Below are 24,906 nucleotides of genomic sequence, written 5' to 3' on the forward strand. Positions count from 1 at the left end.
GGCTGGCGGCCAACTGACTTCGGATCGGCAAGCATCGGCGGTTTCGGCGGCGGGCCCCCACTAACGGAATTTCGGAACGGTCGGATGTGGGGGTCCGTTCGGCGATTGACCGCCGTTGTTTTCGACAAAGTTTTATCGGCGCTCGATGCGCCTTTGGTGGGCTACGGACGATGGACAGTCCGTAGTCGTAACGATGCAGCTTGCGGGCTGCACCGTTACAAATTTTCTAAGTTCTTAAATCGCGCTTCGCGAAATTTTCTAAGTTCTTATTTCGCGGAGTTAAATATGACTTCTTTGTTCTTACCCCGACACTGGACGCTGTACTTCTTGCTGAATTTAATTTTACGCACTGCGATTTGGAGCCATCCGGTGGCCTTTTTCATAGGCATGGCTAAAGATGATGTGGCACGTGTCAAGGCTCTTCTTTTATTATTAAATGTTCTTTGTAGTTCGGTACGTGATCGGCGATGATTTTCCTTTGGCGGCGAGTTGCATCAAATGGCTCTTCTATATGTATTGAACCGTACGTGATTTCGTAGAACATCGCTAGACCTTTAGCTCAAAGTGGAAATTTCCTTCGTCTTATTGGATGCTCGATCTTTGCAGGTGTTGGTGAGTCCGCATTTGTATTTGTCCATGTATTCGTCGATCTATTTTATGTTCCGATTCGTAATTTTGTAAGACATTTCCCTTACAGATAAATATTTGCATCGTTTGTTCGAAGATTGACATTGCTCATTTTCTGATCTACAACAGTGTATAAATTTGATCTCGGAAAAGTTCTGTACTCCGTGTCTTAAATTAATTATTGTTTATAGAATGTTAATATTTAACTTATTCTAACGGAATTCATCGCATATAACAAGGCGCAATGTTACAGATATATAACCGCAAGTGTGTACAATAGTTATTCATTATATGCGAGAAATTTATATTTATACTAATAATTCGAAAACATCGACAATGTATTCTAATTAAGGGGATGCTGGAGTGGCAGCCGAACTCCGACGTGAAAGCGCCATCATTTCGATGATACTAAAAATGAAATGACATCGGCGTAGCGTGATGCGATATCTACTACCGGGCTTGCGGCTCTCGAGCCCCAACACAAGTAAGAAGCGCTTACGTCACGCATCTGTGTGCGCTCGGCCGTTCGGCTATAGAGAGAGAGCGGACGTCTCTGTCTTGCTACCATCGAGCCGACGTAAACACATTGCGGACGGCAAATGCTCAGAAACAAGCGCTTTTAATCGAGTAAGGCGAGTGCCTAGCGGATTCGAAGTCCCGTATTCGAGACTTGATTTTCGCAACTTTTTTTTTTCTTTTTTCCACATTTGTTTCTAACAGTGTAAGTTAGTTAATAACGTTTTTTTGGCTAAAAAATATTATTTCGTATATTAATAATATATTTGCATATGTTAAACTAATAACTAATTATTTTAAAAAGAATACTGATTTGCTATTATAAATAGAAAAATGAAGTCATTTTACAACATACATATTGCAACAAAGTGCAATTTAACATGTGCAATTATTGTTAATAAATATAAAATAATATTTTTTAGCCAAAAGCATTATCTAATGATTCACTTGATGGTACAGTGCTAGAAACAAATATCGAAAAAGAAAAAAAATGTTACAAAAGCAGTTATCAAACACAAGATTTTCAATATTCCTGCCACTCGCCTTAACCGATTAGTCACGCTTGCTTCTTAACATTTATCTCTATCGAAAGATTACGCACCTGGAAAATTTTTAACTACTTATTTTAAATTACTGCATATTAGCAAAAGTTACTGTAATGTGGAGATTAGTGGAGAAACGGTAACATACAATGCAGTCAAATACATCTTACAAATGCAGTCAAATAGATCAAAGATTTATTGCACTCTTGTTAGCATGTTAAAGTATGTGTAGCGTATTATTAGTTTATTAGTAATTTTAAGTGTTAACAATAGTGGTCTTCCACACCACCTTTGAGGTTCCACTAACTAGGCGCGTTCGATTTTTTTTTAAGTGGACCGTCGCCTGGAGCCCTATCGTACCACTTTTTTAAAATTATAATTTAAGGTAAAAGTAATTTTTATTGTTTTGATGTTGATGGACCATCATCTGCAATATGTAACGTTATATTCCTTTTTATTTTCCCAGGACTACTGGCGTACAGTGTCTTTGCCGACATCAAAGACAAATGCCTCTCATTAATGTTCATATTTAACACTGTTTCCTTACGCGATTTTAATGCTGATTTTAAAACACAAAGAGCGTTAACATTGGTGACCGAAAGTTTGTTGCGTTTTTTGGTTTTTAAATCAGAAACTTTAAAACTGAAAACATCCTTTCAGGATCTGTATTAGAATTAGACAGTGTTTGAATAGCATTCACCAAAGATTTCATATTAGGATATTTTATAGTGTTGTTACTTCGTAAAATTTTTTTCCACATATCATCAAAATTTAAATTAGAAAAATTTATTTTGTCTGTCTCAGTAAAATCTTCATGTAATTTTAACCATTCTTCCCGCAAACCGTTTTCGTCAAATCTGCCTATAGTTTTGGCAATAAAAGAAACATCGTTAAATGATATTTCTCTATCATTATCTGATAAAGCTACATTTGCTTCTAAAACTGTTAACGTGGACAAAAATTTGTCATTAATTGGTAATCTTTTACTAATTTCTTCAGCAGCGGTGACGTAAAATTGTAAACAATTTTCTCGTATATTTGTAATTATGTTACATTTGTAATCGTACATCGTATCTGTAGATCCTTCTTTTATTAATTCATCGAGATATTCCTCGCATTCGGATCCCAAATTTATTTTTTGTAAAGGTTTTTGATTCTCTTTTTGAGAAAATTTAATATTATTACATACGGTTTTCAATAATTCTGGCTTCAAGAAGTATTTGCATATTGTTGTTAAAAATTTTACTGAATTTGGTTGCAATAAATGAATTCTTGTTTCTGTTGCTTGGAAAAATGCATTAAATGAATTAAAATAATCTAAAATATGCTCTAAAAATAAAAAATATGCTTTTACATCGTAACTTTCCATTACAGACATTAAATCTTTTGCAGATTTTGATTTGTCTGCCAACGCCATATCAGTGAGAAAAAGCTTGATAGCATCCCAAGATTCAAGAATTCTTTCAATACATGAATGGCGAGAAAGCCATCGCGTATGAGACAATTTTAAAATGTTGTGACTTGTTTCCAAAAAGCAATCACTAAAGTCTCTATAAATAGCTGAACGCTTATTATTTTTATATTTATTTCTTTTATTTTTGCACAAGGTATGGTCCATCAACATCAAAACAATAAAAATTACTTTTACCTTAAATTATAATTTTAAAAAAGTGGTACGATAGGGCTCCAGGCGACGATTCACTTAAAAAAAATTGAACGCGCCTAGTTAGTGGAACCTCAAAGGTGGTGTGAAAGACCACTATTAATAACAATTAAAATTACTAATGAACCAATAATACGCTACACATACTTTAACATGCTAACAAGAGTGCAATAAATCTTTGATTTATTTGACTGCATTTATAAGATGTATTTGACTGCATTGTATGTTTACCGTTTCTCCACTAATCTCTACAGTACAGTAACTTTTGCTAATATGCAGTAATTTAAAATAAATAGTTAAAAATTTTCCAGGTGTGTAATCTTTCGATAGAGATAAATGTTAAGAAGCAAGCGTGGCTAATCGATTAAGGCGAGTGGCAGGAATATTGAAAATCTTATGTTTGAAAACTGCTTTTGTAACATTTTTTTTTTTTTTCGATATTTGTTTCTAGCACTGTACCATCAAGTGAATCATTAGATAATGCTTTTGGCTAAAAAATATTATTTTATATTTATTAACAATAATTGCACATGTTAAATTGAACTTTGTTGCAATATGTATGTTGTAAAATGACTTCATTTTTCTATTTATAATAGCAAATCAGTATTTTTTTAAAAATAATTAGTTATTAGTTTAACATATTCAAATATATTATTAATATACGAAATAATATTTTTTAGCCAAAAAAACATTATTAACTAACTTACACTGTTAGAAACAAATGTGGAAAAAAGAAAAAAAAAGTTGCGAAAATCAAGTCTCGAATACGGGACTTTGAATCCGCTAGGCACTCGCCTTACTCGATTAAAAGCGCTTGTTTCTGAGCATTTGCCGTCCGCAACGTGTTTACGTCGGCTCGATGGTAGCAAGACAGAGACGTCCGTTCTCTCTCTCTATAGCCGAACGGCCGAGCGCACACAGATGCGTGACGTAAGCGCTTCTTACTTGTGTTGGGGCTCGAGAGCCGCAAGCCCGGTAGTAGATATCGCATCACTGGGCGTAGCCTACGCCGCGTAGGTCCGTGTGTACGCATTTGTTTGTAGTGGTAACTCACTACACTGACGTGTGGTCTGTGTACGTGTGTCATCAGAAGTTTGTAAACAAACGATGCTTGCGCTTGTTTTCTCGACTGAAATTTCGTCGCAAGACTGCAATATAATGTCCGAGAAGGCATAGGCGTATACAAGGTGTCAAATAAATATGTCAACTAAATATGACAAAATAATAAATGAAAAATATACATATAATACTATATATATCACTGAAGAAAAATGTCGTATACTTTTCTTATTTTTATGTAGTAAATACAAAATAACTAATTAATCAATTAATTTATATATATATATATACACATATATATGTCAATCGTATATTTTGACGACAATTTTGAGGATGGATTGGCTACTTTGACGACCGTCGTCACAATTTTTACCAGTCAATCGTATACTTCGACGACTGTCGCCGAATTAACCGTAATGGTGTAAGGGCTATTTTAAGGACACTGTATTTATTTTGACGACTGTCGTCAAATTATACAATGTAGTTAAAGTATTTGATTCATTATTAGAGGTTAATTTGACGACATAAGCATATAAATGATAAGATCAGGCCAAGTTCCAAAAAAGACACTCCAATATGTTTATATTTTAATAATAATCTGAATTTTTAATATATTACCAACATGAAAAGTAACTGATATATTGTTCAAGGTGCAAATTCAAAATAAACATACATAACATGTATAAATAAAACTGATCATAATTTGATTCTAGAAAGTAAGTGATATATTATTCTTAGTGCACATACAAAATTTTTAAAAATTTAATTAAAATAACAAAATATTTATTAAAAAATACAAAAACACTTGGCGCTGCCAACGGGCTTCACCATCCCCCCTCCCCCTAGCGCAACCCCTTCACGCCATTTCCCCCTTTCATCACTCCCCCCCCTCCCCCGTCAAGAGGCTCCACCACCCCTCCACCCCTTTACATCTTTACACCTATAGTATTATGAAACAACGAAAATGAGTAATAATGTAATAATAGCATGATTAACTGACATCATGTAATTAATTGACATTATGTAAGTTAACATGTTGTTCGGTGTGGCAGCGCCAAGTGTTTTTGTATTTTTTAATAAATATTTTGTTATTTTAATTAAATTTTTAAAAATTTTGTATGTGCACTAAGAATAATATATCACTTACTTTCTAGAATCAAATTATGATCAGTTTTATTTATACATGTTATGTATGTTTATTTTGAATTTGCACCTTGAACAATATATCAGTTACTTTTCATGTTGGTAATATATTAAAAATTCAGATTATTATTAAAATATAAACATATTGGAGTGTCTTTTTTGGAACTTGGCCTGATCTTATCATTTATGAATTTTTGTGCTATATCACCTACTTTTTTACATTTTGTGCACAGAATTCTATCCCAGATTTTTCTAATTGACCGCCTAGGGCAAGCCTGAATTCAACGCTATTGCAGCCGTAAACGCTATAATTGCGAAAATAATTTTTGTTTGGGGCCCAAAAATAATTTTTTTAATTTGGCACCTAGGACAAGTCTAAACTCAGCGCTATGGCAGCCGATGTTTTAGTTCAGCGCCTACGGCAGCTTTTATGAAGCGCCAGAGCAGCCGATTAATTGTTATAATTTTCCGGATCTAAAAAATTCACGTAAATTTACTACAAAGAAATTCCGACACTTACATTCGAGGAAAGTGTCATTAAATGCAGTTATTTCCAAAATCACTTAATCTGCTCCAAGAACAATATGTACGCCCCTTGTGCTCCTTTGGGCCAGTTTTTCTTAATGACTTTCATGTCATTAGAGCAATACCATTCTGATTTTTTTTCTGCTCTCAACATACACGTGTAGTGACCACGATTCATTTCTTCGCCTTCGTGAAATATAGCGCTTATTACCTTGTACTTTTTTTTATCTATCGTGATATTATTCGTCGGTACGGCGTTAATCCGATTGTTGATAATTTTTTTGCAAACACCGTTCACAAAAGTGTATAAATTGAGCTGTATCACTAAGATGGATAAAGTCGATTCGATTACGGTTTTCTTTTTCAGAACGGAACCTTTACATGCGTTACAACTGCCGTCTATCGTTTCCCATTTGGAAAATTCCGAATCAATCAAAGTTTGTAGCGTGACACCTCTTTTCCTTTTTAATGTCGATTGTATAGGTAATATTAGCAAACAACTTTTTTCCAACGTAGTTACCGTGTAATTACATTTGGCATTTGAGCAACATGTTACGTGCTTCAATTCGTGTTCCAATATATCATTGATTTCAGAATACGTCGACATTAGAGCCATGAAAAATTGCGAAGCATCTTGTTGTATTCGTTCTTCGAAGCATTCTCCGACAGATCTTCTAACCGCTTGAACGTTGCAATATTTACGCTCAGTATACGCGCATATAGCATCAGTCAATGCGTTCGATGCTTTATATTTTAGTATTTGTTGCCTGATACGCACGCAATGAAATACACACTGCAATATTACATTAGCGTAACACGAAACATTATCGTCATTAAGAAGGCCGTATATTTTCCACGTAATTACACTTTTTGATTCCTCGCAACCATGATTCTGTACATTATCAATGATACTAGGTATGGTCCATCGACGATCGTAAACTTTTATAGCCTTTTTCTTGGATAAATCGATTTGTGGCAGCTGAGATTTGAACAAAGATCTTAGTCGATTATATTCCGAAATGGCTCCTGAGTGTGCTTGAACTGATGCCGGATTGAAGTTTATCAAATGTAGGCCTTCCAATGTACTCACTCGAGACAAACCTACATAGGCTTGACCATCACTGAATACAGTCGTTCCCAGATCCATCATTGCATTTTTACACGTAACGCCTTGACTTTTGTGTATAGTTATTCCATAACTGAGGGACAATGGAAATTGTTTGCGATGTACCACTATTTTGTGAAATATCTCGAATTTAATGTCTACTCTCGTTATTGCGAATTCTTTGTTATCCGAAGTAACTAATGTGACGGAATAAATATTTCCATCAGCAGCACGATTAACCGCAACTACATTGCCTATTGTTCCGTTGACAAGTCCCAGAGTTACGTCAATGTTTCGTCGAATCATCACTTTAGCACCAATTTTAATCATTATTACTCTTTCAATGCCTGCCGTTTCTGAAACTTTGTCATCTTTATCTTCCAAGGTTTTTTGCACTTTTTTTCTCATTGCTGGAGCACAGTCGACATCATCTTCTGCTATTAGTAGAATTTCCTCGCCGTCGATTTTATTAAGCATTGCCGTGTTCAAAACCTTGCACAAATAACACGTAGGTAATAAACATATTGTATCGGTCGGTAATTGATTCATATAAGTGTAAAGTTCATTCAATCTTTCGTCGCAACTATTTTCTTTGAAAATGATTTTTCTTGATTCAAGTACATTGATGTCAGAATCCGTTATGAGACCTATTCGTATTCTAGAAAGTATATCGCGATATCTGTTGTCGCCTCTTTGTCGCATATTTATCAAGAGTTCGTCGTAATCAAACAATCTCCACAAGTCAAATCCACCCATGGTACCTAAATACTTCTGAACATCTGATCGAGACATTTTAACGAACGGAGGATGTCCTTTTACAGGAGGAAGCTGCAACAAGTCTCCAAACAAGAGAATGTGTTTTCTACCAAAGAAACCATCATTTGTATCTGTCGTATCAAAAATTTCACATAATCGTAGATTGATAAACATAAGTGTCACATTCGAAATCATGGATACTTCATCGATTATGAATAGTTCGACATTCTTCAATTTGTCTCTCAAAATTTTCAAGATTACGTCTGACAATTGCACGTACTTAGGCGTAGATTCATGAGTGACGGGTAGCTGAAACATTCTATGGATTGTCAGGCCATCGATATTGAATGCTGCAATACCCGTGGGAGCAGATATCGCAGTCGTTTTTTTCAAATTTATTTTGATCCAATGTTTGATCGTTTCAATAAGAAAACTTTTTCCTGTACCACCCTCACCGCTTACGTACAATCGTAGAATATGATTTTTATTTTGTAAAACTTGGCATACCCTGTCGAAGACTCTTTTCTGATCTTTGTTCAATTGCGACATCATTTGCGATAAATTAATCGGGGCGTCAATCTTACCAAAATCTTCCAGATTTTTCATCGCGTCGTCAGCTTGTACTGGATTGCAATCCAGTTCATCGTCATCAGATTTGTCTCCGTCTGCTATTTTTAAATCATTTTCACGCTTCTCGATCAATTCAGTAACATCCTCAAAAGCTTTCTGTATTTCTTCGAGCCTTTCGTGATATTTCATTGCCTTCGTCAATCCAGTCTCTGAATTCTTAAAGGCATCCGTGTAAGTTTCGTACGCACCTTTGAGTTCACTCGAATCTCTCCATGGTTTGAACAGAAGAAGCAGCGAGTAAAAGTACTTTTCGGGTTCAGTTTTTACATTGAATCGGTAATGGTTTATTAAACTACCCTTTTTTCGTTTCTTTACAAATAAACGCGATACCAGTTCGTAATATTCGACCTCGTCACTTTTTGGCATCTGTTTTACAATGTCCCAGAATCTAGTAAAATCGTACAAATTCAATGATTCTAGTTCTTTAGGTCTGTTTGGATAATGATCATCGATGAGCGACGGACAATAGATATTCGTAGAATTTTTATCGAGAGCTGTAATTTCATTGAATGTTTTAACTTTTCTGTTTCTCACTTCATTGACGTCGATCCATTTGATAATGGTATCACAATCCGTACCATACAAGGGATGCCCTAATAGTGTATCCGCAGCTTCTAAAGCACCGCATTCTCTGTTATTCAAACGACGCATCGCAAAATTCCACAATTTCGATGCCAAAGGCTTATTGGAATCTATCATTTCAAAGTCTATGTTACATTTTTCCGACTTTGTCGTGTATTTTGTTAAATACGAGTTTAAAAACTCTGATTTTTCTCCAACAAATTGTATGTCCATATTTCCCTCCCAAGCCAATTTGATAGCCGGATTATAATCATTAATAAACCTCTCCGACTTCTTGCGAGGAAGATCGTACAACCTGCTTCTACTGCGTAAATTTTTTCTACCCACTATTGAAGTGACAACGTCTCTTAAAACGAAATTTGTCGTAACTGATCGCGGAAAATCAAACCGACACTTTCTGTAAATATTTGTTTCGGTTTTCTTTGTACGCATGCAATACGAGTTATGTTTATGATTCTGATCACTTGTAACCGTTTCGTACAATGTTGGCGAAACGTTTTTATCTGGAATTTCGCACGTCACGTATTTTTGAATAAACGAAACAACTTCTTCATCCGGCGATTTTCCTAGCACAGGAGCATCTCTTATCCAAATCAAGCAATGCATGTGCTGGATACCTCTAGTTTGATATTCTAATCGCCAGAAGTAGTGGATTACTTCCCCTATTGGGTTATCAACTGAACGAATAAAATCAATCATGGCTTTGAATTTTATGCACATGAATCTAGACGTGCTAACAGGGTCATATGCGATTAGTTCGTTAATGCTTAACTTCTCTTTATCGGGATTCATGTCTCGTAAATATTCACCCAAATCGGACCATTTCCATTCACTAGGACTCAAAGTCAAAAACCACGTTGCTGGGCCGTAATGCAGAGTCATGCATTTCACATTATTGGATGGTTGTCGCCAAAATTGATCCGTATTTCTCAGTTTTCCGAAAATACTCATTAAATTCGATTCCAATTGTTCGTCTTTCAATTCGTTCAAGTATCTATCAGCAGTATATCTCTCTCGTGCGTTAGCAACCATCATCGTATAATATATACCGTTTTTCAATTGTCGGTTGTTAGTATCATGAAGAAGGAAAAACAAGTACTGCGGATTCAATCTGAATCTATTGTGTTTCGACATCAATCGCGTTCTGATGAATAAATATTCCGGTAATGCAAAATTTCTATCTTCTCGTTGTCCATTGATACCCTCTGGATATAAATCGGGGAAACACATGACATCCAGATATTTATAACGATTATCCATTGGAACATCTTCGATTTTTAACATTTGATAAAGTTTGAGTGCAGATTCGTTATCAATCCTTTTCACGCGCATTGGGTATATCGTATACTGATCATTAATACCCGAGTCTTTGGTAATTTGTGTCAGGAAAGCCTTACGTTTCAAAACGATTTGGTCATTATCTTTAATCTGCTGTACGGTGTCCTCAACCACCTCATCTATTTCGTCATTATTGCTCTCCTCGCCCCCATCATCGACGATCTGATATTCTGTTTCTTGCAACTTCTCATTTAATAAATCATCAGATGACGCTGGAAGACGAATTTCCGAATAGTGCGGATTATTTTCTTTTAACCATTGCAAAGCCTTAAACACTTTATTAATATCCACCAAATTTTCCCAAACAACTTTTGATTTTTTAGGCATACCTCGAACGAGAATGTGCAACTCGTGTTTCAAATTTATAGGATTTTCCGGAGGACATATCTTATCCAATGTTTCTTGTAAAGGAAGTGGCAAATGAAATGTTCTACCTTTTACTTTACGGATCATTTGTCTGTGCGGCAAATGTTTGTTCGAAACAGCGCCCATTGTTTGCACTACTTGGAAGCTGCTCATTCTCTTGATTAACATTTTTTCGTAATCATTGAAATCCGACAAAACATCCGGTAATGGTTTTACGGCAAGATTATTCAAAACGCAAGTAGAAGGCAACATGCCTTTCCGAAATTTGCCCAAACAAAACTTACAAATTAATCCAGTATCGCTATTGTGTTCTGTTACGTAAGTCATCAAGTTTTTCCAAAAAGGTCCCTCTACTGGTTTTTTCAGCTTTTTTAGCTCAGAAACGTCACTATTCACACATAGTTTTTCGCAAGAGACACAAGGGAAACGTGGTGTATCCAACAATCTCTTTTTCATAACTGTAAACGCTTCGTAATTTTGCGACAAAATTTTTTCCTCGTCCAAACTAACGGTCAAATTGTTTTTGTAAAATCTTGCTTTAACCTTTGCATCATTGGAAATTTCCAGCAATTTATCCATATTGACAAATCTCAAAGCTGAAAACAAATGATGAAATTTTTTATAATTGCCTATCAATTTGTAGACATTTATTCGAATATTTCTCACGAGAGGAAAATGAGGCGATAAAGTGCTTATCGTTGCAATGTATGATTCGCAAATATTTGGATTCGCATAACAGTCCGGAGGATATCCCAATCTGCTACTCATATGTGAAACAGAACAATTTTTGAGCCGCGCCATAAATTTAGCATTCATTATCTTCTTTATAGTAGCTCCTTCAAACTCTTCCAACAATTTCACATACTTTTCCAAGGAAATATCACTTATGCGGCATCGTTTCTCGTCACAGTGCCATATTTTTGACTTTTTATCATTGTTATCCATTAACGGTAAAACATTTATCACTCCATGAGAAGAGGACTGTCCTATTATAAGTGGTTGCTCAAACTTTTTCCTTTGCTCGTAAGCAGTTTCAAAAAAGTATGCTTCGGAAGACGAAGTATGTTTGGATGAGCCACAAAGAGCTCTAATTCGATCGCTTTTTGGATATTTCAAAGTCTTACATTCATTGAATCGCAATAGTGCGGTTTCAGCAGCATTTTTCAAATACAAAAACACTTTTCTTGCTGCATTGACGTACGATTTTTTTGCTATCATGCACCACTTGAATATATATTCGGCTTCCAATCGAGCACATATCGCCGGTTTATTAATTTTCCTCGATATCCGTCGAATATAGAACTCTGACCATTTTGGAAAGTTAAAACACTTTTGCCAAGATCGGACAGTACTGAATTTTTCTTTTACTCTCTCGATCGTCTTTGATCTTTGTACGATAGACTTGTTACCACGTTTTGCATAATACTTTTTGTTGTACAGTTTTTTTGAGTCAGAATGTTTGTGTTTAAATTTTCTTCGGCGATCTCTTTCACGTGCAGCATTTTTAAAATAATTTTTTCTTTTGATTTGCCGATTGTACAGCAATTGGTGTGAGTAATTATGGCGTTTTTGAGCTCGTTTATTTTCTAAATCTTTTTGGTACTCGTCGCGTTTTCTTTTACATTGTTCCTCAGGATTTTTTTTGTACTGATTACGCACTCTCTGACGTTGTGTTTCGGGATCTTGTATGTACTGATCACACATTATCTGGCGTTTCGGTTTGGGGTTTTTTTTATATACCTCACACATTTTATAACATTTTATTTTAGGGTCCTGTTTATATTTATTGCGCTTTTGAGTGCATAAAAAATCAGCGTTTTTGGCATATTGTTGTTTGTGAGAAAAAGCATCTTTCTCGAGTCGTTTTGAACGCTGTTCTTCAGTTTCCTTGCTACGTGCAAGCCTTTTTCTCAGTGCATCCGCCTCTCGTATTTTCAATGTCTCCAACGGTAATAACATTAATGGAGCAGTTGAATTACAGAGGTACGGAAAATGAGTGATTGTTTGTCCTGCAAACATTGCAGACAAATGAGGTCTTAGCAAAGATCGATCGTACGTCACAATACAAGGATTTATGCCAAACAGAATCGATGTAGCAAACGCAATCGCCATAGGACCACAATTACAACCGTCGACTTGCGACTGGACTGTAGGAAAGACTATCGGATTGTTTTGAAAATCATGAAAAGGAAATAATCTCTCCACAAAAATTCGAATTTCTCCATTCAAATTTTGCTTATTAGCATTACGACTGCCTTCATGAGAATCATATATAATAACAGACTTTGCGTCGTAATGACAAGTAACCCAATGTCCGCCCGCGAAATTACTGTGCAGTATTTGCAAATGCTTCTTTTTTAGATTTTCGAGTGGAACAATCTGATCAGGAAATATCGTCAACCATACAGGTCGAGGTGCATATTCAGAATTTCTTTCGAGTAACGCATGGAAACTATCTATCATCGTTTCTGTCAACCATTCTTTGGAAATCAAAATGTCTTTTTCCTTATTGCCATAATAGAACTTGTGACACTGATGATGCATTTTGAGCTGGCGCTCGGGGCAGCCTTATACAGATATATGGCGCTTAGGGCAGTCTTTTAGTCATGCAAGTGTCACAATCACCTTAAACGAATAATTAAAGTTACAGAATTCTATATCAGATTTTTTAATTTGGCGCCTAGGACAAGCCAGCCAGGGCCAAAACTCAGCGCTATTGCAGCCGATATTTTAATTCAGCGCTTACGGCAGCCGTTATACAGCGCCAGAGCAGCCGATTATTTTTTCTAATTTTTTTCTGGATCTGAAAAATAAAAAAAGTGTATTAATACATAAAACAAACAAGTTATAAATTTTAGATTAATAATTGTAAACTTTGTACAAGTTTTTTTGCAATAAGCAAGCGAACAGTTTAAAATAATTTTAATAAACATATGCAGAGATTTAAAATTATTATACTAAATAAAATATTGCAGAAAATTTGCTTATAAAGAAGTGAAGCTACATTTATCTTCTGTATAGTATTTCTGAATAGTTGAAAATCAAGTAATCACATTAACATTTAAAAATAGTATTTATTTATTATCACTAAATCATCAATGCAATCTCCTAAAAATTTTTGCTGCTTTCTATTCTATATAAATAAATCCTGTTTATAAACCTTGCTTATAAAAAAAAATTATTCCATAAATTCTACACTTATATTAAATATCTCGAAAATAAAACATTTTATAGGAAAATGTGTTAGACAAAAGATGTTTGGTTCGAAAAAGGAAAAAAGATGGACATATTAATTTGGATGAAAGCGCTTCGGAGATTTGAAAGTCAATCTAGTTTTTTTAAATGGAACTCTATCTTAATTTTTTTATAAATCGATTCCTCGCAATATTCGGTGTTAAAAGTTATATAGGTAGAATGGCCACAAATTAAATAGTTTATGAGATATTTTATACGTTGACATAATTTTACTAAAACAATAAAATATCTCATAAAATAGTCATTTTTCCATTACCTTATCTGCATACTTGTATGCACAAAATAATGAAAAGAATCAATTAGTGTAAAGAAATAAATAGTTGTTTAGAAAAAAAATATGTACCTGCTTGTTGCAAATTCATGCTTTTTCTTAAAAACAACTATATGTTTCCTTTACACCAATTTGTTCCTCTCATTATTTTGTGCTTATAAATATTCAGGTAGAAATATTATGTCAAATGAAAATAAACATATGCATATAATATATCTTGAAAACTATTCCATTTTTGACCATCCTACCCTTATAACTTTTAACAGCGTATATTGCAAGGAATCTATTTATATAAAAAAATTAGAGCGCTTCCATTTAAAAAAATGAGGTTTACCTTCAAATCGTCGAAGCGCCTTCACTCATAGTCAAACTAATATCCTTTTCCTTGCTTCCTCTTCAAAGCGAACAAGTTTTTTCTAAAACATTTTCCTATAAATAAAAAAATGTTTTATTTTCGAGATATTTAACAGTTTTTGAACTTTTGGGACACACTGTATATACAACCTACAGGGTGCGGCATTTAAATTGAAACGTCTAAATGCCACCCTAATTTTTTTAAATAAATCGATTCCTCGCGATATTCGATGTAAAAAGTTATAACGATAGAATCTCGTTAAATATTCATTTTTCGATTATCTTATCTCAATACTTTTATGCACAAAATGATGAGAGGAATCAATGTTTAAAAAAAAATATGTTACTGCTTGTTGCAAATTATCATACTTTTTCTTAAAAATAACTGTGTTTTTTATATACCAATTGATTCCTCTCATTATTTTGTGCAGAAGAGTATATAGATAAGATAATTGAAAAATGATTATATTACGAAATATTTCATACTTTATGTAAAATTATGTCAAATTAAAGTATAAAAATTCTCCTAAACTATTCAATTTTTGGCCATCCTATCATTACAACTTCTTACGTCGAATATGGTGAAGAATCGATTTATAAAAAAATTAGAAGAGTTCCATTTAAGAAAACTTGATTGATCTTTAAATCTTTGAAGCATCTCCACCCAAGGTGTAACTAATATCTCTATCTCTTTTTCTTTTATGAAGCAAACAACTTTTGTTTAAAACATTTCTTTTCATTTTTATTTTTTATACATGATTCTGAAAGGTTTCCTCAAACTTCAACGGCGTATTCTAGCGGTCCTGATGAAAACAATTCCTATAAACATATGTCCTGCAATGTTTCCTTTTCAAGATACAATCATTTTTTAATTTTTAATGAAATTTTTAATTTTATTGGAAAGTGCAGTATTAAATCCAAAAAACAATCAAAGTAAATGTTCGAAATGTTCGCCAGCCGCAATTCAGCGCCCAAGAACAGTATTGTCGAGAAAAAAGGTATCTCGAAAAGAAAGCGTTGTAGGACACGTTCATAAGAACTTTTTTCATCCTTATGACCGCTAGAATACGCCTTTGAAGTTTGAGAAGACCTTTCAGAAACACCTTGTATATTTTGGAGTCTGAATTAAAATGCCGCACCCTATATATGTATATATATTAATAATAAATAAAATTTTATTAACTAAACAACTGCAATAATTGTTCAATAATAAATTCAACAAATGAATAATAGAAATATGTTCCAAGAAATATGTTCCAAGAAATATGTAAGAAGGCAGTAGACCGTTATATTACAACGATCTCGTTTGTCTAATGCAGTGCTCGAAATTGGTTGAACATTTGAGCCGATTTCCGCGGTAAACGCCTCCTTTCCTCTCCTTACCGCGCGCGCCGCAGCCGCTAGGGCCAGCACCGCCGAGCGTTAGGAGCGGCACTATCTGATTATGAGTGGGTTCTTCTCCCTATTTATTAAAATTTTAAAAAATGTATTAAAATTTAAATATAAATTTAAAAATAAATTTTTTATTTTTAAATTTAATAAGTGGAAATATTTCAATAGATTTCTACGTCACTCATGAGGTACTAATGCTGACGCGTTTTTTTAAAAGTGGTTTCTATCTACATTATTGCATCAATTGTTCATTCTCATAAAAGGCCAAGAAAATCTAATTAAGAAAATCTCTTTTATATATTTTTTTTAAATTAAGAATTTGTTATTTTTATCTTTAGTGGAATAGGCCTACGGGGGAAACCACTTAAAAAAAAAAAGCGTCAGCATTAGTACCTCATAGGTGACATGGAAATCTATTGAAATATTTCCACTTAATAAATTTAAAAATAAAAAATTAATTTTTAATAAATTTTAATACATTTTTTTTAATTTTAATAAATAGGGAGAAGAACCCACTTATAATCAGATAGTGCTGCTCCTAACGCTCGGCGGCGCTGGCCCTAGCGGCTGCGGCGCGCGCGGTAAGAAGAGGAAAGGAGGCGTATCCCGCGGAAATCGGCTCAAATGTTCAACTAATTCCGAGCACTGGTCTAATGCATAATATATTACATGGTAACGTAAGCGCGAGAAAATCATATCTACTCAATAAATACCTGTGATAGCTAAGAAAGCATATGTATACAATAATTATACAAGATAATACATAAATAGAATAAATAGAAATGTTAATAATAGTAATTATTTCTTACCTGATTTTAAACTCCAGAAAGTATAGATAATATATAAGTAAGCTTCAGAAAGTCTGTACTATTACAGTTATTTGCGTAAAAATCTTCAAAGTAAAATAAAGCCGCAGATTTATTTTATTTTATAGCTCAGGCTTCTTCTATGTAACTCCCACAGAACAAATTCTAATGGATAGAAAAACAGAATATCAAAAATTGTTGCACATGTGTCTGTATATCTATAAATAAATCTAACTTTATTTATTGGTCAAGCAACGGTTTGTTGAATTTTTAAAGAAATATGTTTTCATCAATGATAAATAAATCGCAGAACTAATTTATTTCCTAAGACAATTGAATTGACTCGACGAACTGTATTTATGTAAGAAGGCAATAGACCATTATATTACAACGATTTCGTTTGTCTAATGTATAATATTAAATGGAAACGTAAGCGCAAGAAAATCATATCGACAAATACCTGTAAAAGTTAGGAAAACATATACAATAATTACAAGATAATACATAAAATAAATGGAAATGTAATGTAACAATAATAACTATGCATTACTTACTTATGTAGCCACTTCTTTATACCAAACACTACTTAAGCAGTTAACCTGGTACACTCTGTCGTCAATATTTACACTCACTGATCAATGAAGTACTGAACATTGACATCCCGAATTCATAGTCGCGACATATAGATCTACTTATATCGATAATCTCGATGATAACTAAATCCATAATGTACATTTACACGAACTTACTCCAAACTACATTACCAGCTGTCGAAGTGATGACAATATTATTGTGAAAGTTTCAAATCTGTACTAATTATCGATTCAATGATCTTCAATGATCTCTGCCCTGTGGGGACCTATGGCGGACCGCTTCGACATTTGTGAACGCATGAGGATGGAGGACGATGTAAGTAACTCCTTTAATATTGTTAATATTTTATTAACAAATAAAATTAATACAATAAAATTGCAGATACTAATGATGAACGAAGAATCGCTCCTCAACGGCGATGTCGACGTCGACGTCGATTTAATCACCGCCCATTCCGTCGCCGCCCGTTCCGTTGCCGCCCGTTCCGTTGCCGTCCGGGACGTGGCTGCTGGTTCCGTCGCCGCCGGTCCCGTCGCCGCCGGTCCCGTCGCCGCCGGTCCCGTCGCCGCCGGTCCCGTCGCCGCCGGTTCCGTCGCCGCCCGTTCCGTTGCCGTCCGGGACGTGGCCGCCGGTCTCGTCGCCGCCGGTCCCGTTGCCGCTGATTCCGTCGCCGCTGGTTCCGTCGCCGCCGGTTCCGTCGCCGCCGGTCCCGTCGCCGCTGGTTCAATGTCGAAACAAAACAGACAAGGTAACATAATTTTAATCTATTAAAGATTGTACCATATATTAGTACTTACATAGTGTATAATTATTAGTACTTACGTACTGCATATTTTCCTACGCACTATTTTTTAGTAATTACGTAGAATATATTTTTCTTTGTACTATTATAAAAACACATATGTAATTAAATTAATTTTAATAATTACAGATTATAGACCGAGAGGTAGAGCCGCAGGAGCTCGTCGACAGCAGGAACGATTTATGAAATTTTTATATCAGCTATCCATGGCACCACATCACTGGGGCAGACACAGGGGAAGAGGCAGAGGAAGAAGGTAAGAAAGCATTAAAAAATTTCTAAAAATTACAAGTTATAGTTACATGTATAGTTATTACATTTATTTTACAGAAACAATTAAGTATTATCAAGTCATGGTGTTCAAGCGGCTCGTCGCATCGCTCAAGAAAAAATTTTTTTTAGTTATTTTCTAATATTACCAATAAAACATCTGTTTCACAGAATGTAAGTGTGATGTGACAAAATACTTGTGTTAGAATGCGAAATAATTTAGTTACTATGTAATTAAGTTAATATTAATGCACAAAATTAATTATGTGACAAAATTGAGATTATTTTTCAATTATTTTTGCACATTTTAGATGTAACATTTATATTAAGTCAGTTGTATATTAACTAAATTATCTTACATTCTAACACAAGTATTTTGTATCACACTTACATTTTGTGAAACAGATGTTTTATTTCGAATATTCAAACTAAACTATTTTTTGTTGTAACATGTCTTCGGTTTGACTGCCCCATTGATATAAAGCCGTGGATAGCTGATATAAAATATCTTTGGTTTGATATTACAGTTTTGTTAAAATTTTTACAAAATATACGAAATAAAACTATAATATCAAATCAAAGACATGTTAAACATAAAATAATTTAGTTAAAACATTCGAAACGACACTTATTATGTTTCATTTAGCGTAATTGTGATATCAAACGCAATACTTATGTTTTATTTCAAATATTCAAATTAAACTATTTTTAGTTGTAACATGTCTTTGATTTAACTGCCCCATTCATATAAAGTTATGGATAGCTGATATGAAATATATCTTTGGCTTCATATCACGGTTATGTTAAAATTTTTACAAAATATGCGAAAAAAACTATGATATGATATCAAAGACATGTTAAACATAAAATAATGTAGTTAGAACATTCAAATGACACTAATTATGTTTCATCTAGCGTAATTGTGATATATCAAACGCAATACTTATATTATTAGTTATTTTTTAATATTATCAATGAAACATCTGTTTCACATGACTTAAATGCTATATAAAACACAAGACGTGTTATAATGTAAAATAGTTTAGTTAATATGTAATTAAGTTAATATAAAAATGTACAGAAATGTACAAAATTAATTATGTGACAAAATTTAAATTATTTTTCTACATTTTGAATGTAACATTTATATTAACTTAATAACATATTAATTAAATTATTTAAATTATAAGTTTTGCGACTGGATCGATGTCAACGTCGATGAGATGTTCTTCGTTCATTAATACTAATAAAATTCTATTATATGGCAGTTTATTTGTTAATAAAATATTATTAACAAGATTAAAGAATATAATTTTTTTTTCATACTTTTCAGAAGTTTTTTTTAATACTTTTCGAGTTATTTTATATCTTAATCTGACATATTTTGATATAAAATTTAAATTAAAATATCTCTAAAAATATTAAGTTCTGGATAATCTTACCGTAATACTTTTATGATTAGAATAATGAGAATCAAGTGGTATAAAGAAAACGCATAATTGTTAAAAAAGTACATTGTAAATTGCATACTTTTTCTTCAAATAATGGGTTTTTTACACGTATTGATTTGTTTTATTATTCTGTGCATAAAAATATTACGGTAAGATTATCGATAACTAAATATTTTAAGAGATTTTAGATTTTATATCAAAATATGTCATATTTCTCTCTCTCTCTCTCTCTCTCTCTTTTCGTGTTTGCGAAATTTTCGTAGTGCAACTTGGGGAAGTCGAATTTGTTGAACCTTGATACCTGGTGCAAGGAATTCCCGTAGCGCAACTCGGGGAAGTCGAATTCGTCGACTCTTTGCACCTAGTGCGAAAAATTCCTGTAGCGCAACTCACGAAAGTCAAATTCGTCGACCCTTGATACCTGGTGCGAGGAATTTTCGTAGCGCAACTCGGGGAAATTGAATTCGACGACCTTTGGCACCAGGTGCAAAAAATTCTCGTAGCGCAACTCGCAAAAGTCGAATTCGTCGACCCTTGACACCTGGTGCAAGGAATTCCCGTAGCGCAACTCGGGGAAGTCGAATTCGTCGACCCTTTGCACCTAGTGCGAAAAATTCCTGTAGCGCAACTCGCAAAAGTCGAATTCGTCGACCCTTGACACCTGGTGCGAGGAATTTTCGTAGCGCAACTCGGGGAAATTGAATTCGACGACCCTTGGCACCAGGTGCGAAAAATTCTCGTAGCGCAACTCGCAAAAGTCAAATTCGTCGAACCTTGACACCTGGTGCAAGGAATTCCCGTAGCGCAACTCGGGGAAGTCGAATTCGTCGACCCTTTGCACCTAGTGCGAAAAATTCCTGTAGCGCAACTCGCGAAAGTCGAATTCGTCGACCCTTGACACCTGGTGCGAGGAATTTTCGTAGCGCAACTCGGGGAAATTGAATTCGACGACCCTTGGCACCAGGTGCGAAAAATTCTCGTAGCGCAACTCGCAAAAGTCGAATTCGTCGAACCTTGACACCTGGTGCAAGGAATTCCCGTAGCGCAACTCGGGGAAATCGAATTCGTCGACCCTTTGCACCTAGTGCGAAAAATTCCTGTAGCGCAACTCGCGAAAGTCGAATTCGTCGACCCTTGACACCTGGTGCGAGGAATTTTCGTAGCGCAACTCGGGGAAATTGAATTCGACGACCCTTGGCACCAGGTGCGAAAAATTCTCGTAGCGCAACTCGCAAAAGTCGAATTCGTCGAACCTTGACACCTGGTGCAAGGAATTCCCGTAGCGCAACTCGGGGAAATCGAATTCGTCGACCCTTTGCACCTAGTGCGAAAAATTCCTGTAGCGCAACTCGCGAAAGTCGAATTCGTCGACCCTTGACACCTGGTGCGAGAAATTCCCGTAGCGCAACTCGGGGAAGTCGAAATCGTCGACTCTTGGCACCTGGTGCGAGAAATTCCCGTAAATTTTAATGATAATGATAATACTCTGGGCCCCGTAAATTCTTCATTCGTCCCTGCGGACAGAGGAGAAGAATAAGGAGACGACGTTTCTTAATTTTTTGCATTACCAACATCACTTTTTGACCGCTTGTATCTCTGAAACGGCTGGACCAATTTAAATTTTTTTTGGCTTAAATTAGTCGTGGCGATGCCGCCTTTAAGGATATACTATGTGTTTTTATAAAATTTTTTATATTTTAGTTGCTACAAACCCCCGAAAAGTCGACTTTGTGCGCGCAGGATAAGAGACTTAGTAGTGTCATTTTCCGAACTTTGCCAGAGATTCTTTTCCTGACTTAGTAGTGTCGTTTTTTGAACTTGGCCGGAGACACTACCGCGTCTCCTGATATTGACTTTGACGACATGTAGTATAGTGGCGATTGGGTGATCCAAAAATGTGGAAACCCTTAATATTTCAAAAAATACGCATTTTCATAAAAAATGTTTTATACAAAAGTTATAGGATTTAATATTGCTTTTAAGAAAAAACATGCAATCGCATGTTGCATATTAAAATTTTTTAAAGAAACTATTATGTTTTCTTTACACCAATTGATTTATCTCATTATTTTGTGTATAAAAGTATTACGGTAAGATTATCGAAAATTGAATGTTTTGCAGAATATTTTGTATTTTATGTGAAAATGTAAGGCTGATGGCAGGGAACGAGATGTAAGCGCTTATGTCTGTCGAAGTAGCGAAGAATCGTGGACATATGGTAAAGGCCATCACACACAAAATTCCGTAACGACGTAAGACGTAACCATAAGGAAATCGACTAATCACAATTGAGTGTGCAACTTGGATGCATCAAGTGGGGATGCACACTCAATTGTGATTCGATTGTGGTCGATTTCCTTATTCTTACGTCTTACGTCGCTACGGAATTTTGTGTGTGGTGGTCTTTAACTCTGATCTACAATAGGTGTAGTAAGCTTTAAGCAGTAAGAAATTAACCAATCACAGACAAAGCATAATCAACAAGCAAAAGAATAATCGACTATGACTGGTCAATTTCTTACGACTTACGACTGTATTGTAGAACAGGTATTAATGGCCTTAACTCTCTTTGTCTAACTATAGTTTACGTAATCTATATTATAGACAAAGAGGGTTACTCAGAGTAAGATTTCTGAACGCGGTCCTGGATGCATCCAATACATTAAGAACTGAAACAAAAAAAACTGTGTCCGCGATTTGGAAAAGAATACGTATATAATTTGAGGATCTCTGTCTCTTTTTGCCATCAATCAATCAGCGAATGACTGACAAGAAAGACTAGCCTCACATAATCTATCTATCCTTTTCAACCGAGGAGACACTCTCACTCCTGAAAGGCTCGCTCCAGTATGTTATAGAACTCAATGATCCAATATGTCGTAGAATCTCCTTTTTGGCTCCTGCGCCATAGGACGCGCCAATGTTTGCTGAGCGACCAATCAACTTAGGATGAATTCTCACTGAGCACGTCACACGTCGCGTCATCCATCAGCGTCACGAATTAACCAATCAAAACATCCATTTTATTACATTCTATTATCATGCAATAAAATGAGATGCTTTGATTGGTTAATTCGACGCTAACGAATGACACGACGCGTGACGCACTCAGTGGAAATTCACCATTACAATATTTCCGAAAAATTGATTGGCTACTGCAATGTTACTTGCTGCGCGACAAATGTTTTACAGTATGCAATATTTAGAATACTTACCATTTAAAAGATAAAGAAAGGTGTTCAAGATCGATAATCAATGTAATAGAAAAATAGCCGTAATAACGAAGGAAAATTCAACCAGTTAAATTGTTATCCCAACTGTACCCGCACTCAGTTTTTTCTCCGTTCAAAGGGGGGCCAAAACAACAAACAACCGAATAAACAAGCAGTGACAGTTACTAATTTCAACAACATCCGCACACATGAACGCAAGCGTCACACAAATCTTAACCAATACTAGATGGCAACTCTCTCGCACACATGAGTCACACCACCAATTACCAATCATAGACATTTTGCAAGGGTCATCTTGAGAATCAAAATCCTTGCGATCTCATTGGCGAATTTCAACGGAACTCCGGATTTTTAAGCTATAAAAACCGCCCCGCACCACGACGACCGCCAGTCGCTTCCTTGAAAATTAGTGCAATCGCAAGTACGCGCGCCGCAGTTACTCCGCTGAGATTCCGCAAATTTGCAGACATTACGTGTCGCAGAAATTAATACCGCAATATCGCAGTCTAAGTTTGTGAACCGAACCAATCTGTTAAAATACTGTACTCCCTTTTTTTTACATTTATTTGCCTTCATGAGGACAGGTACATGCCTTAACTTAGATAAATAAAGAACTTGGTTGTAGTAAAATCACGTCGTTTCTTTAATTGCTCTTCCGTACACCTCACTGCCTCAACGACCAATTTTGACGCGCTCCCGAACAAAAGACATTAAAAGTATAATATTAAAAGTATAATATTTTTGTTCTATATTTACATTTATTATTTGTATATTATTATTTGTACATTTGCTCGATAACGCATTCTTCGAAGAATAAAATGATAATTTCAAGTTTACTATTCAAACACAATTGTCTAAAGATGAAAACGGAACGGTAGGTATGCAAAGTAGAGATTATGAATTTGGAAGCAATAATGAAATACAATCAGGTTTTAATTTCAATAACTATTACATAACTATTTTATTTTAAATTTGATAATAATGCCGAAAAGTAAAAAAGCATATTATTAATAAATATAATATAATAATATAATAAAAATGATAATGGAGAAGCTAGTACGCAAAGTAGAAGTTATGAACTTGGAAGTGATGATGGTGAAATACAATCAGGTGAGTTTTTAATTTTAATAAATTTCATGAGTTATCTTATTTTAAATTTGATAATAATGTAGTCTTGCACTTTTTACTTTTGGATATTAAGAATACTGTAATAAGATCTGTCGATGAAAATGGAAAAGCTAATATACATTTTGAATATGGAAGCAATGCTAAAATATAATCAAGTGAGTTTTTAATTTTAATAAACTTCAGGACTGCCATTTTCTTATAAATTATTATATTATTATATTATATTCGTTAATAATATGCTTTCTACTTTTAGACGTTGGCACTGTGGTAAGATCTGTCGATGAAAATGAATAGACTAGTGTTTAAAGCAAAAGTTGTGAATCTGGAAGCAATACTGAAATACAATCAGGTGAATTTTTAATTTTAATAAATTTCATAACTACCATTTTATTTTAAATTATTATATTATTATATTATATTTGATAATAATATGCTATTTTTACTGTTTAAAAGTAGAAATCTGTCGATGAAAATGGAGAAATTAGTATGCAAAGTAGA

The 24,906-nt window shown here is 34.6% G+C and overlaps 1 protein-coding gene and 1 long non-coding RNA gene across 3 annotated transcripts; one reads left to right on the top strand and one right to left on the bottom strand.

Moving 5' to 3' along the window:
* Nucleotides 1-6,109: 6,109 nt before the first annotated feature.
* LOC136997862 (uncharacterized) lies at nt 6,110-11,431 on the bottom strand. The gene has a single exon (XM_067349258.1). The coding sequence runs from the start codon at nt 11,429-11,431 to the stop codon at nt 6,110-6,112; it is 5,322 nt and encodes a 1,773-aa protein (XP_067205359.1).
* A 177-nt stretch (nt 11,432-11,608) lies between these two features.
* Nucleotides 11,609-19,863, top strand: LOC136997706 (uncharacterized). 2 transcript variants are annotated; one of them, XR_010888334.1, is made up of 3 exons: nt 11,635-17,839; nt 17,906-18,582; nt 18,657-19,863. It is a non-coding gene; the product is annotated as an uncharacterized lncRNA (long non-coding RNA). The 2 variants fall into 2 exon arrangements; XR_010888333.1 differs by having other exon boundaries at nt 11,609-18,582.
* Nucleotides 19,864-24,906: the final 5,043 nt, after the last annotated feature.

The sequence above is a fragment of the Linepithema humile genome, chromosome 2 (genome assembly GCF_040581485.1).
Source record: "Linepithema humile isolate Giens D197 chromosome 2, Lhum_UNIL_v1.0, whole genome shotgun sequence".
In the NCBI taxonomy this organism is placed as follows: domain Eukaryota; kingdom Metazoa; phylum Arthropoda; class Insecta; order Hymenoptera; family Formicidae; genus Linepithema; species Linepithema humile.

Coding starts and splice junctions, on each gene's coding strand:
- LOC136997862 (XM_067349258.1), bottom strand. CDS start 11,431: ATGGATAAATTGCTGGAAATTTCCAATGATGCAAAGGTTAAAGCAAGA.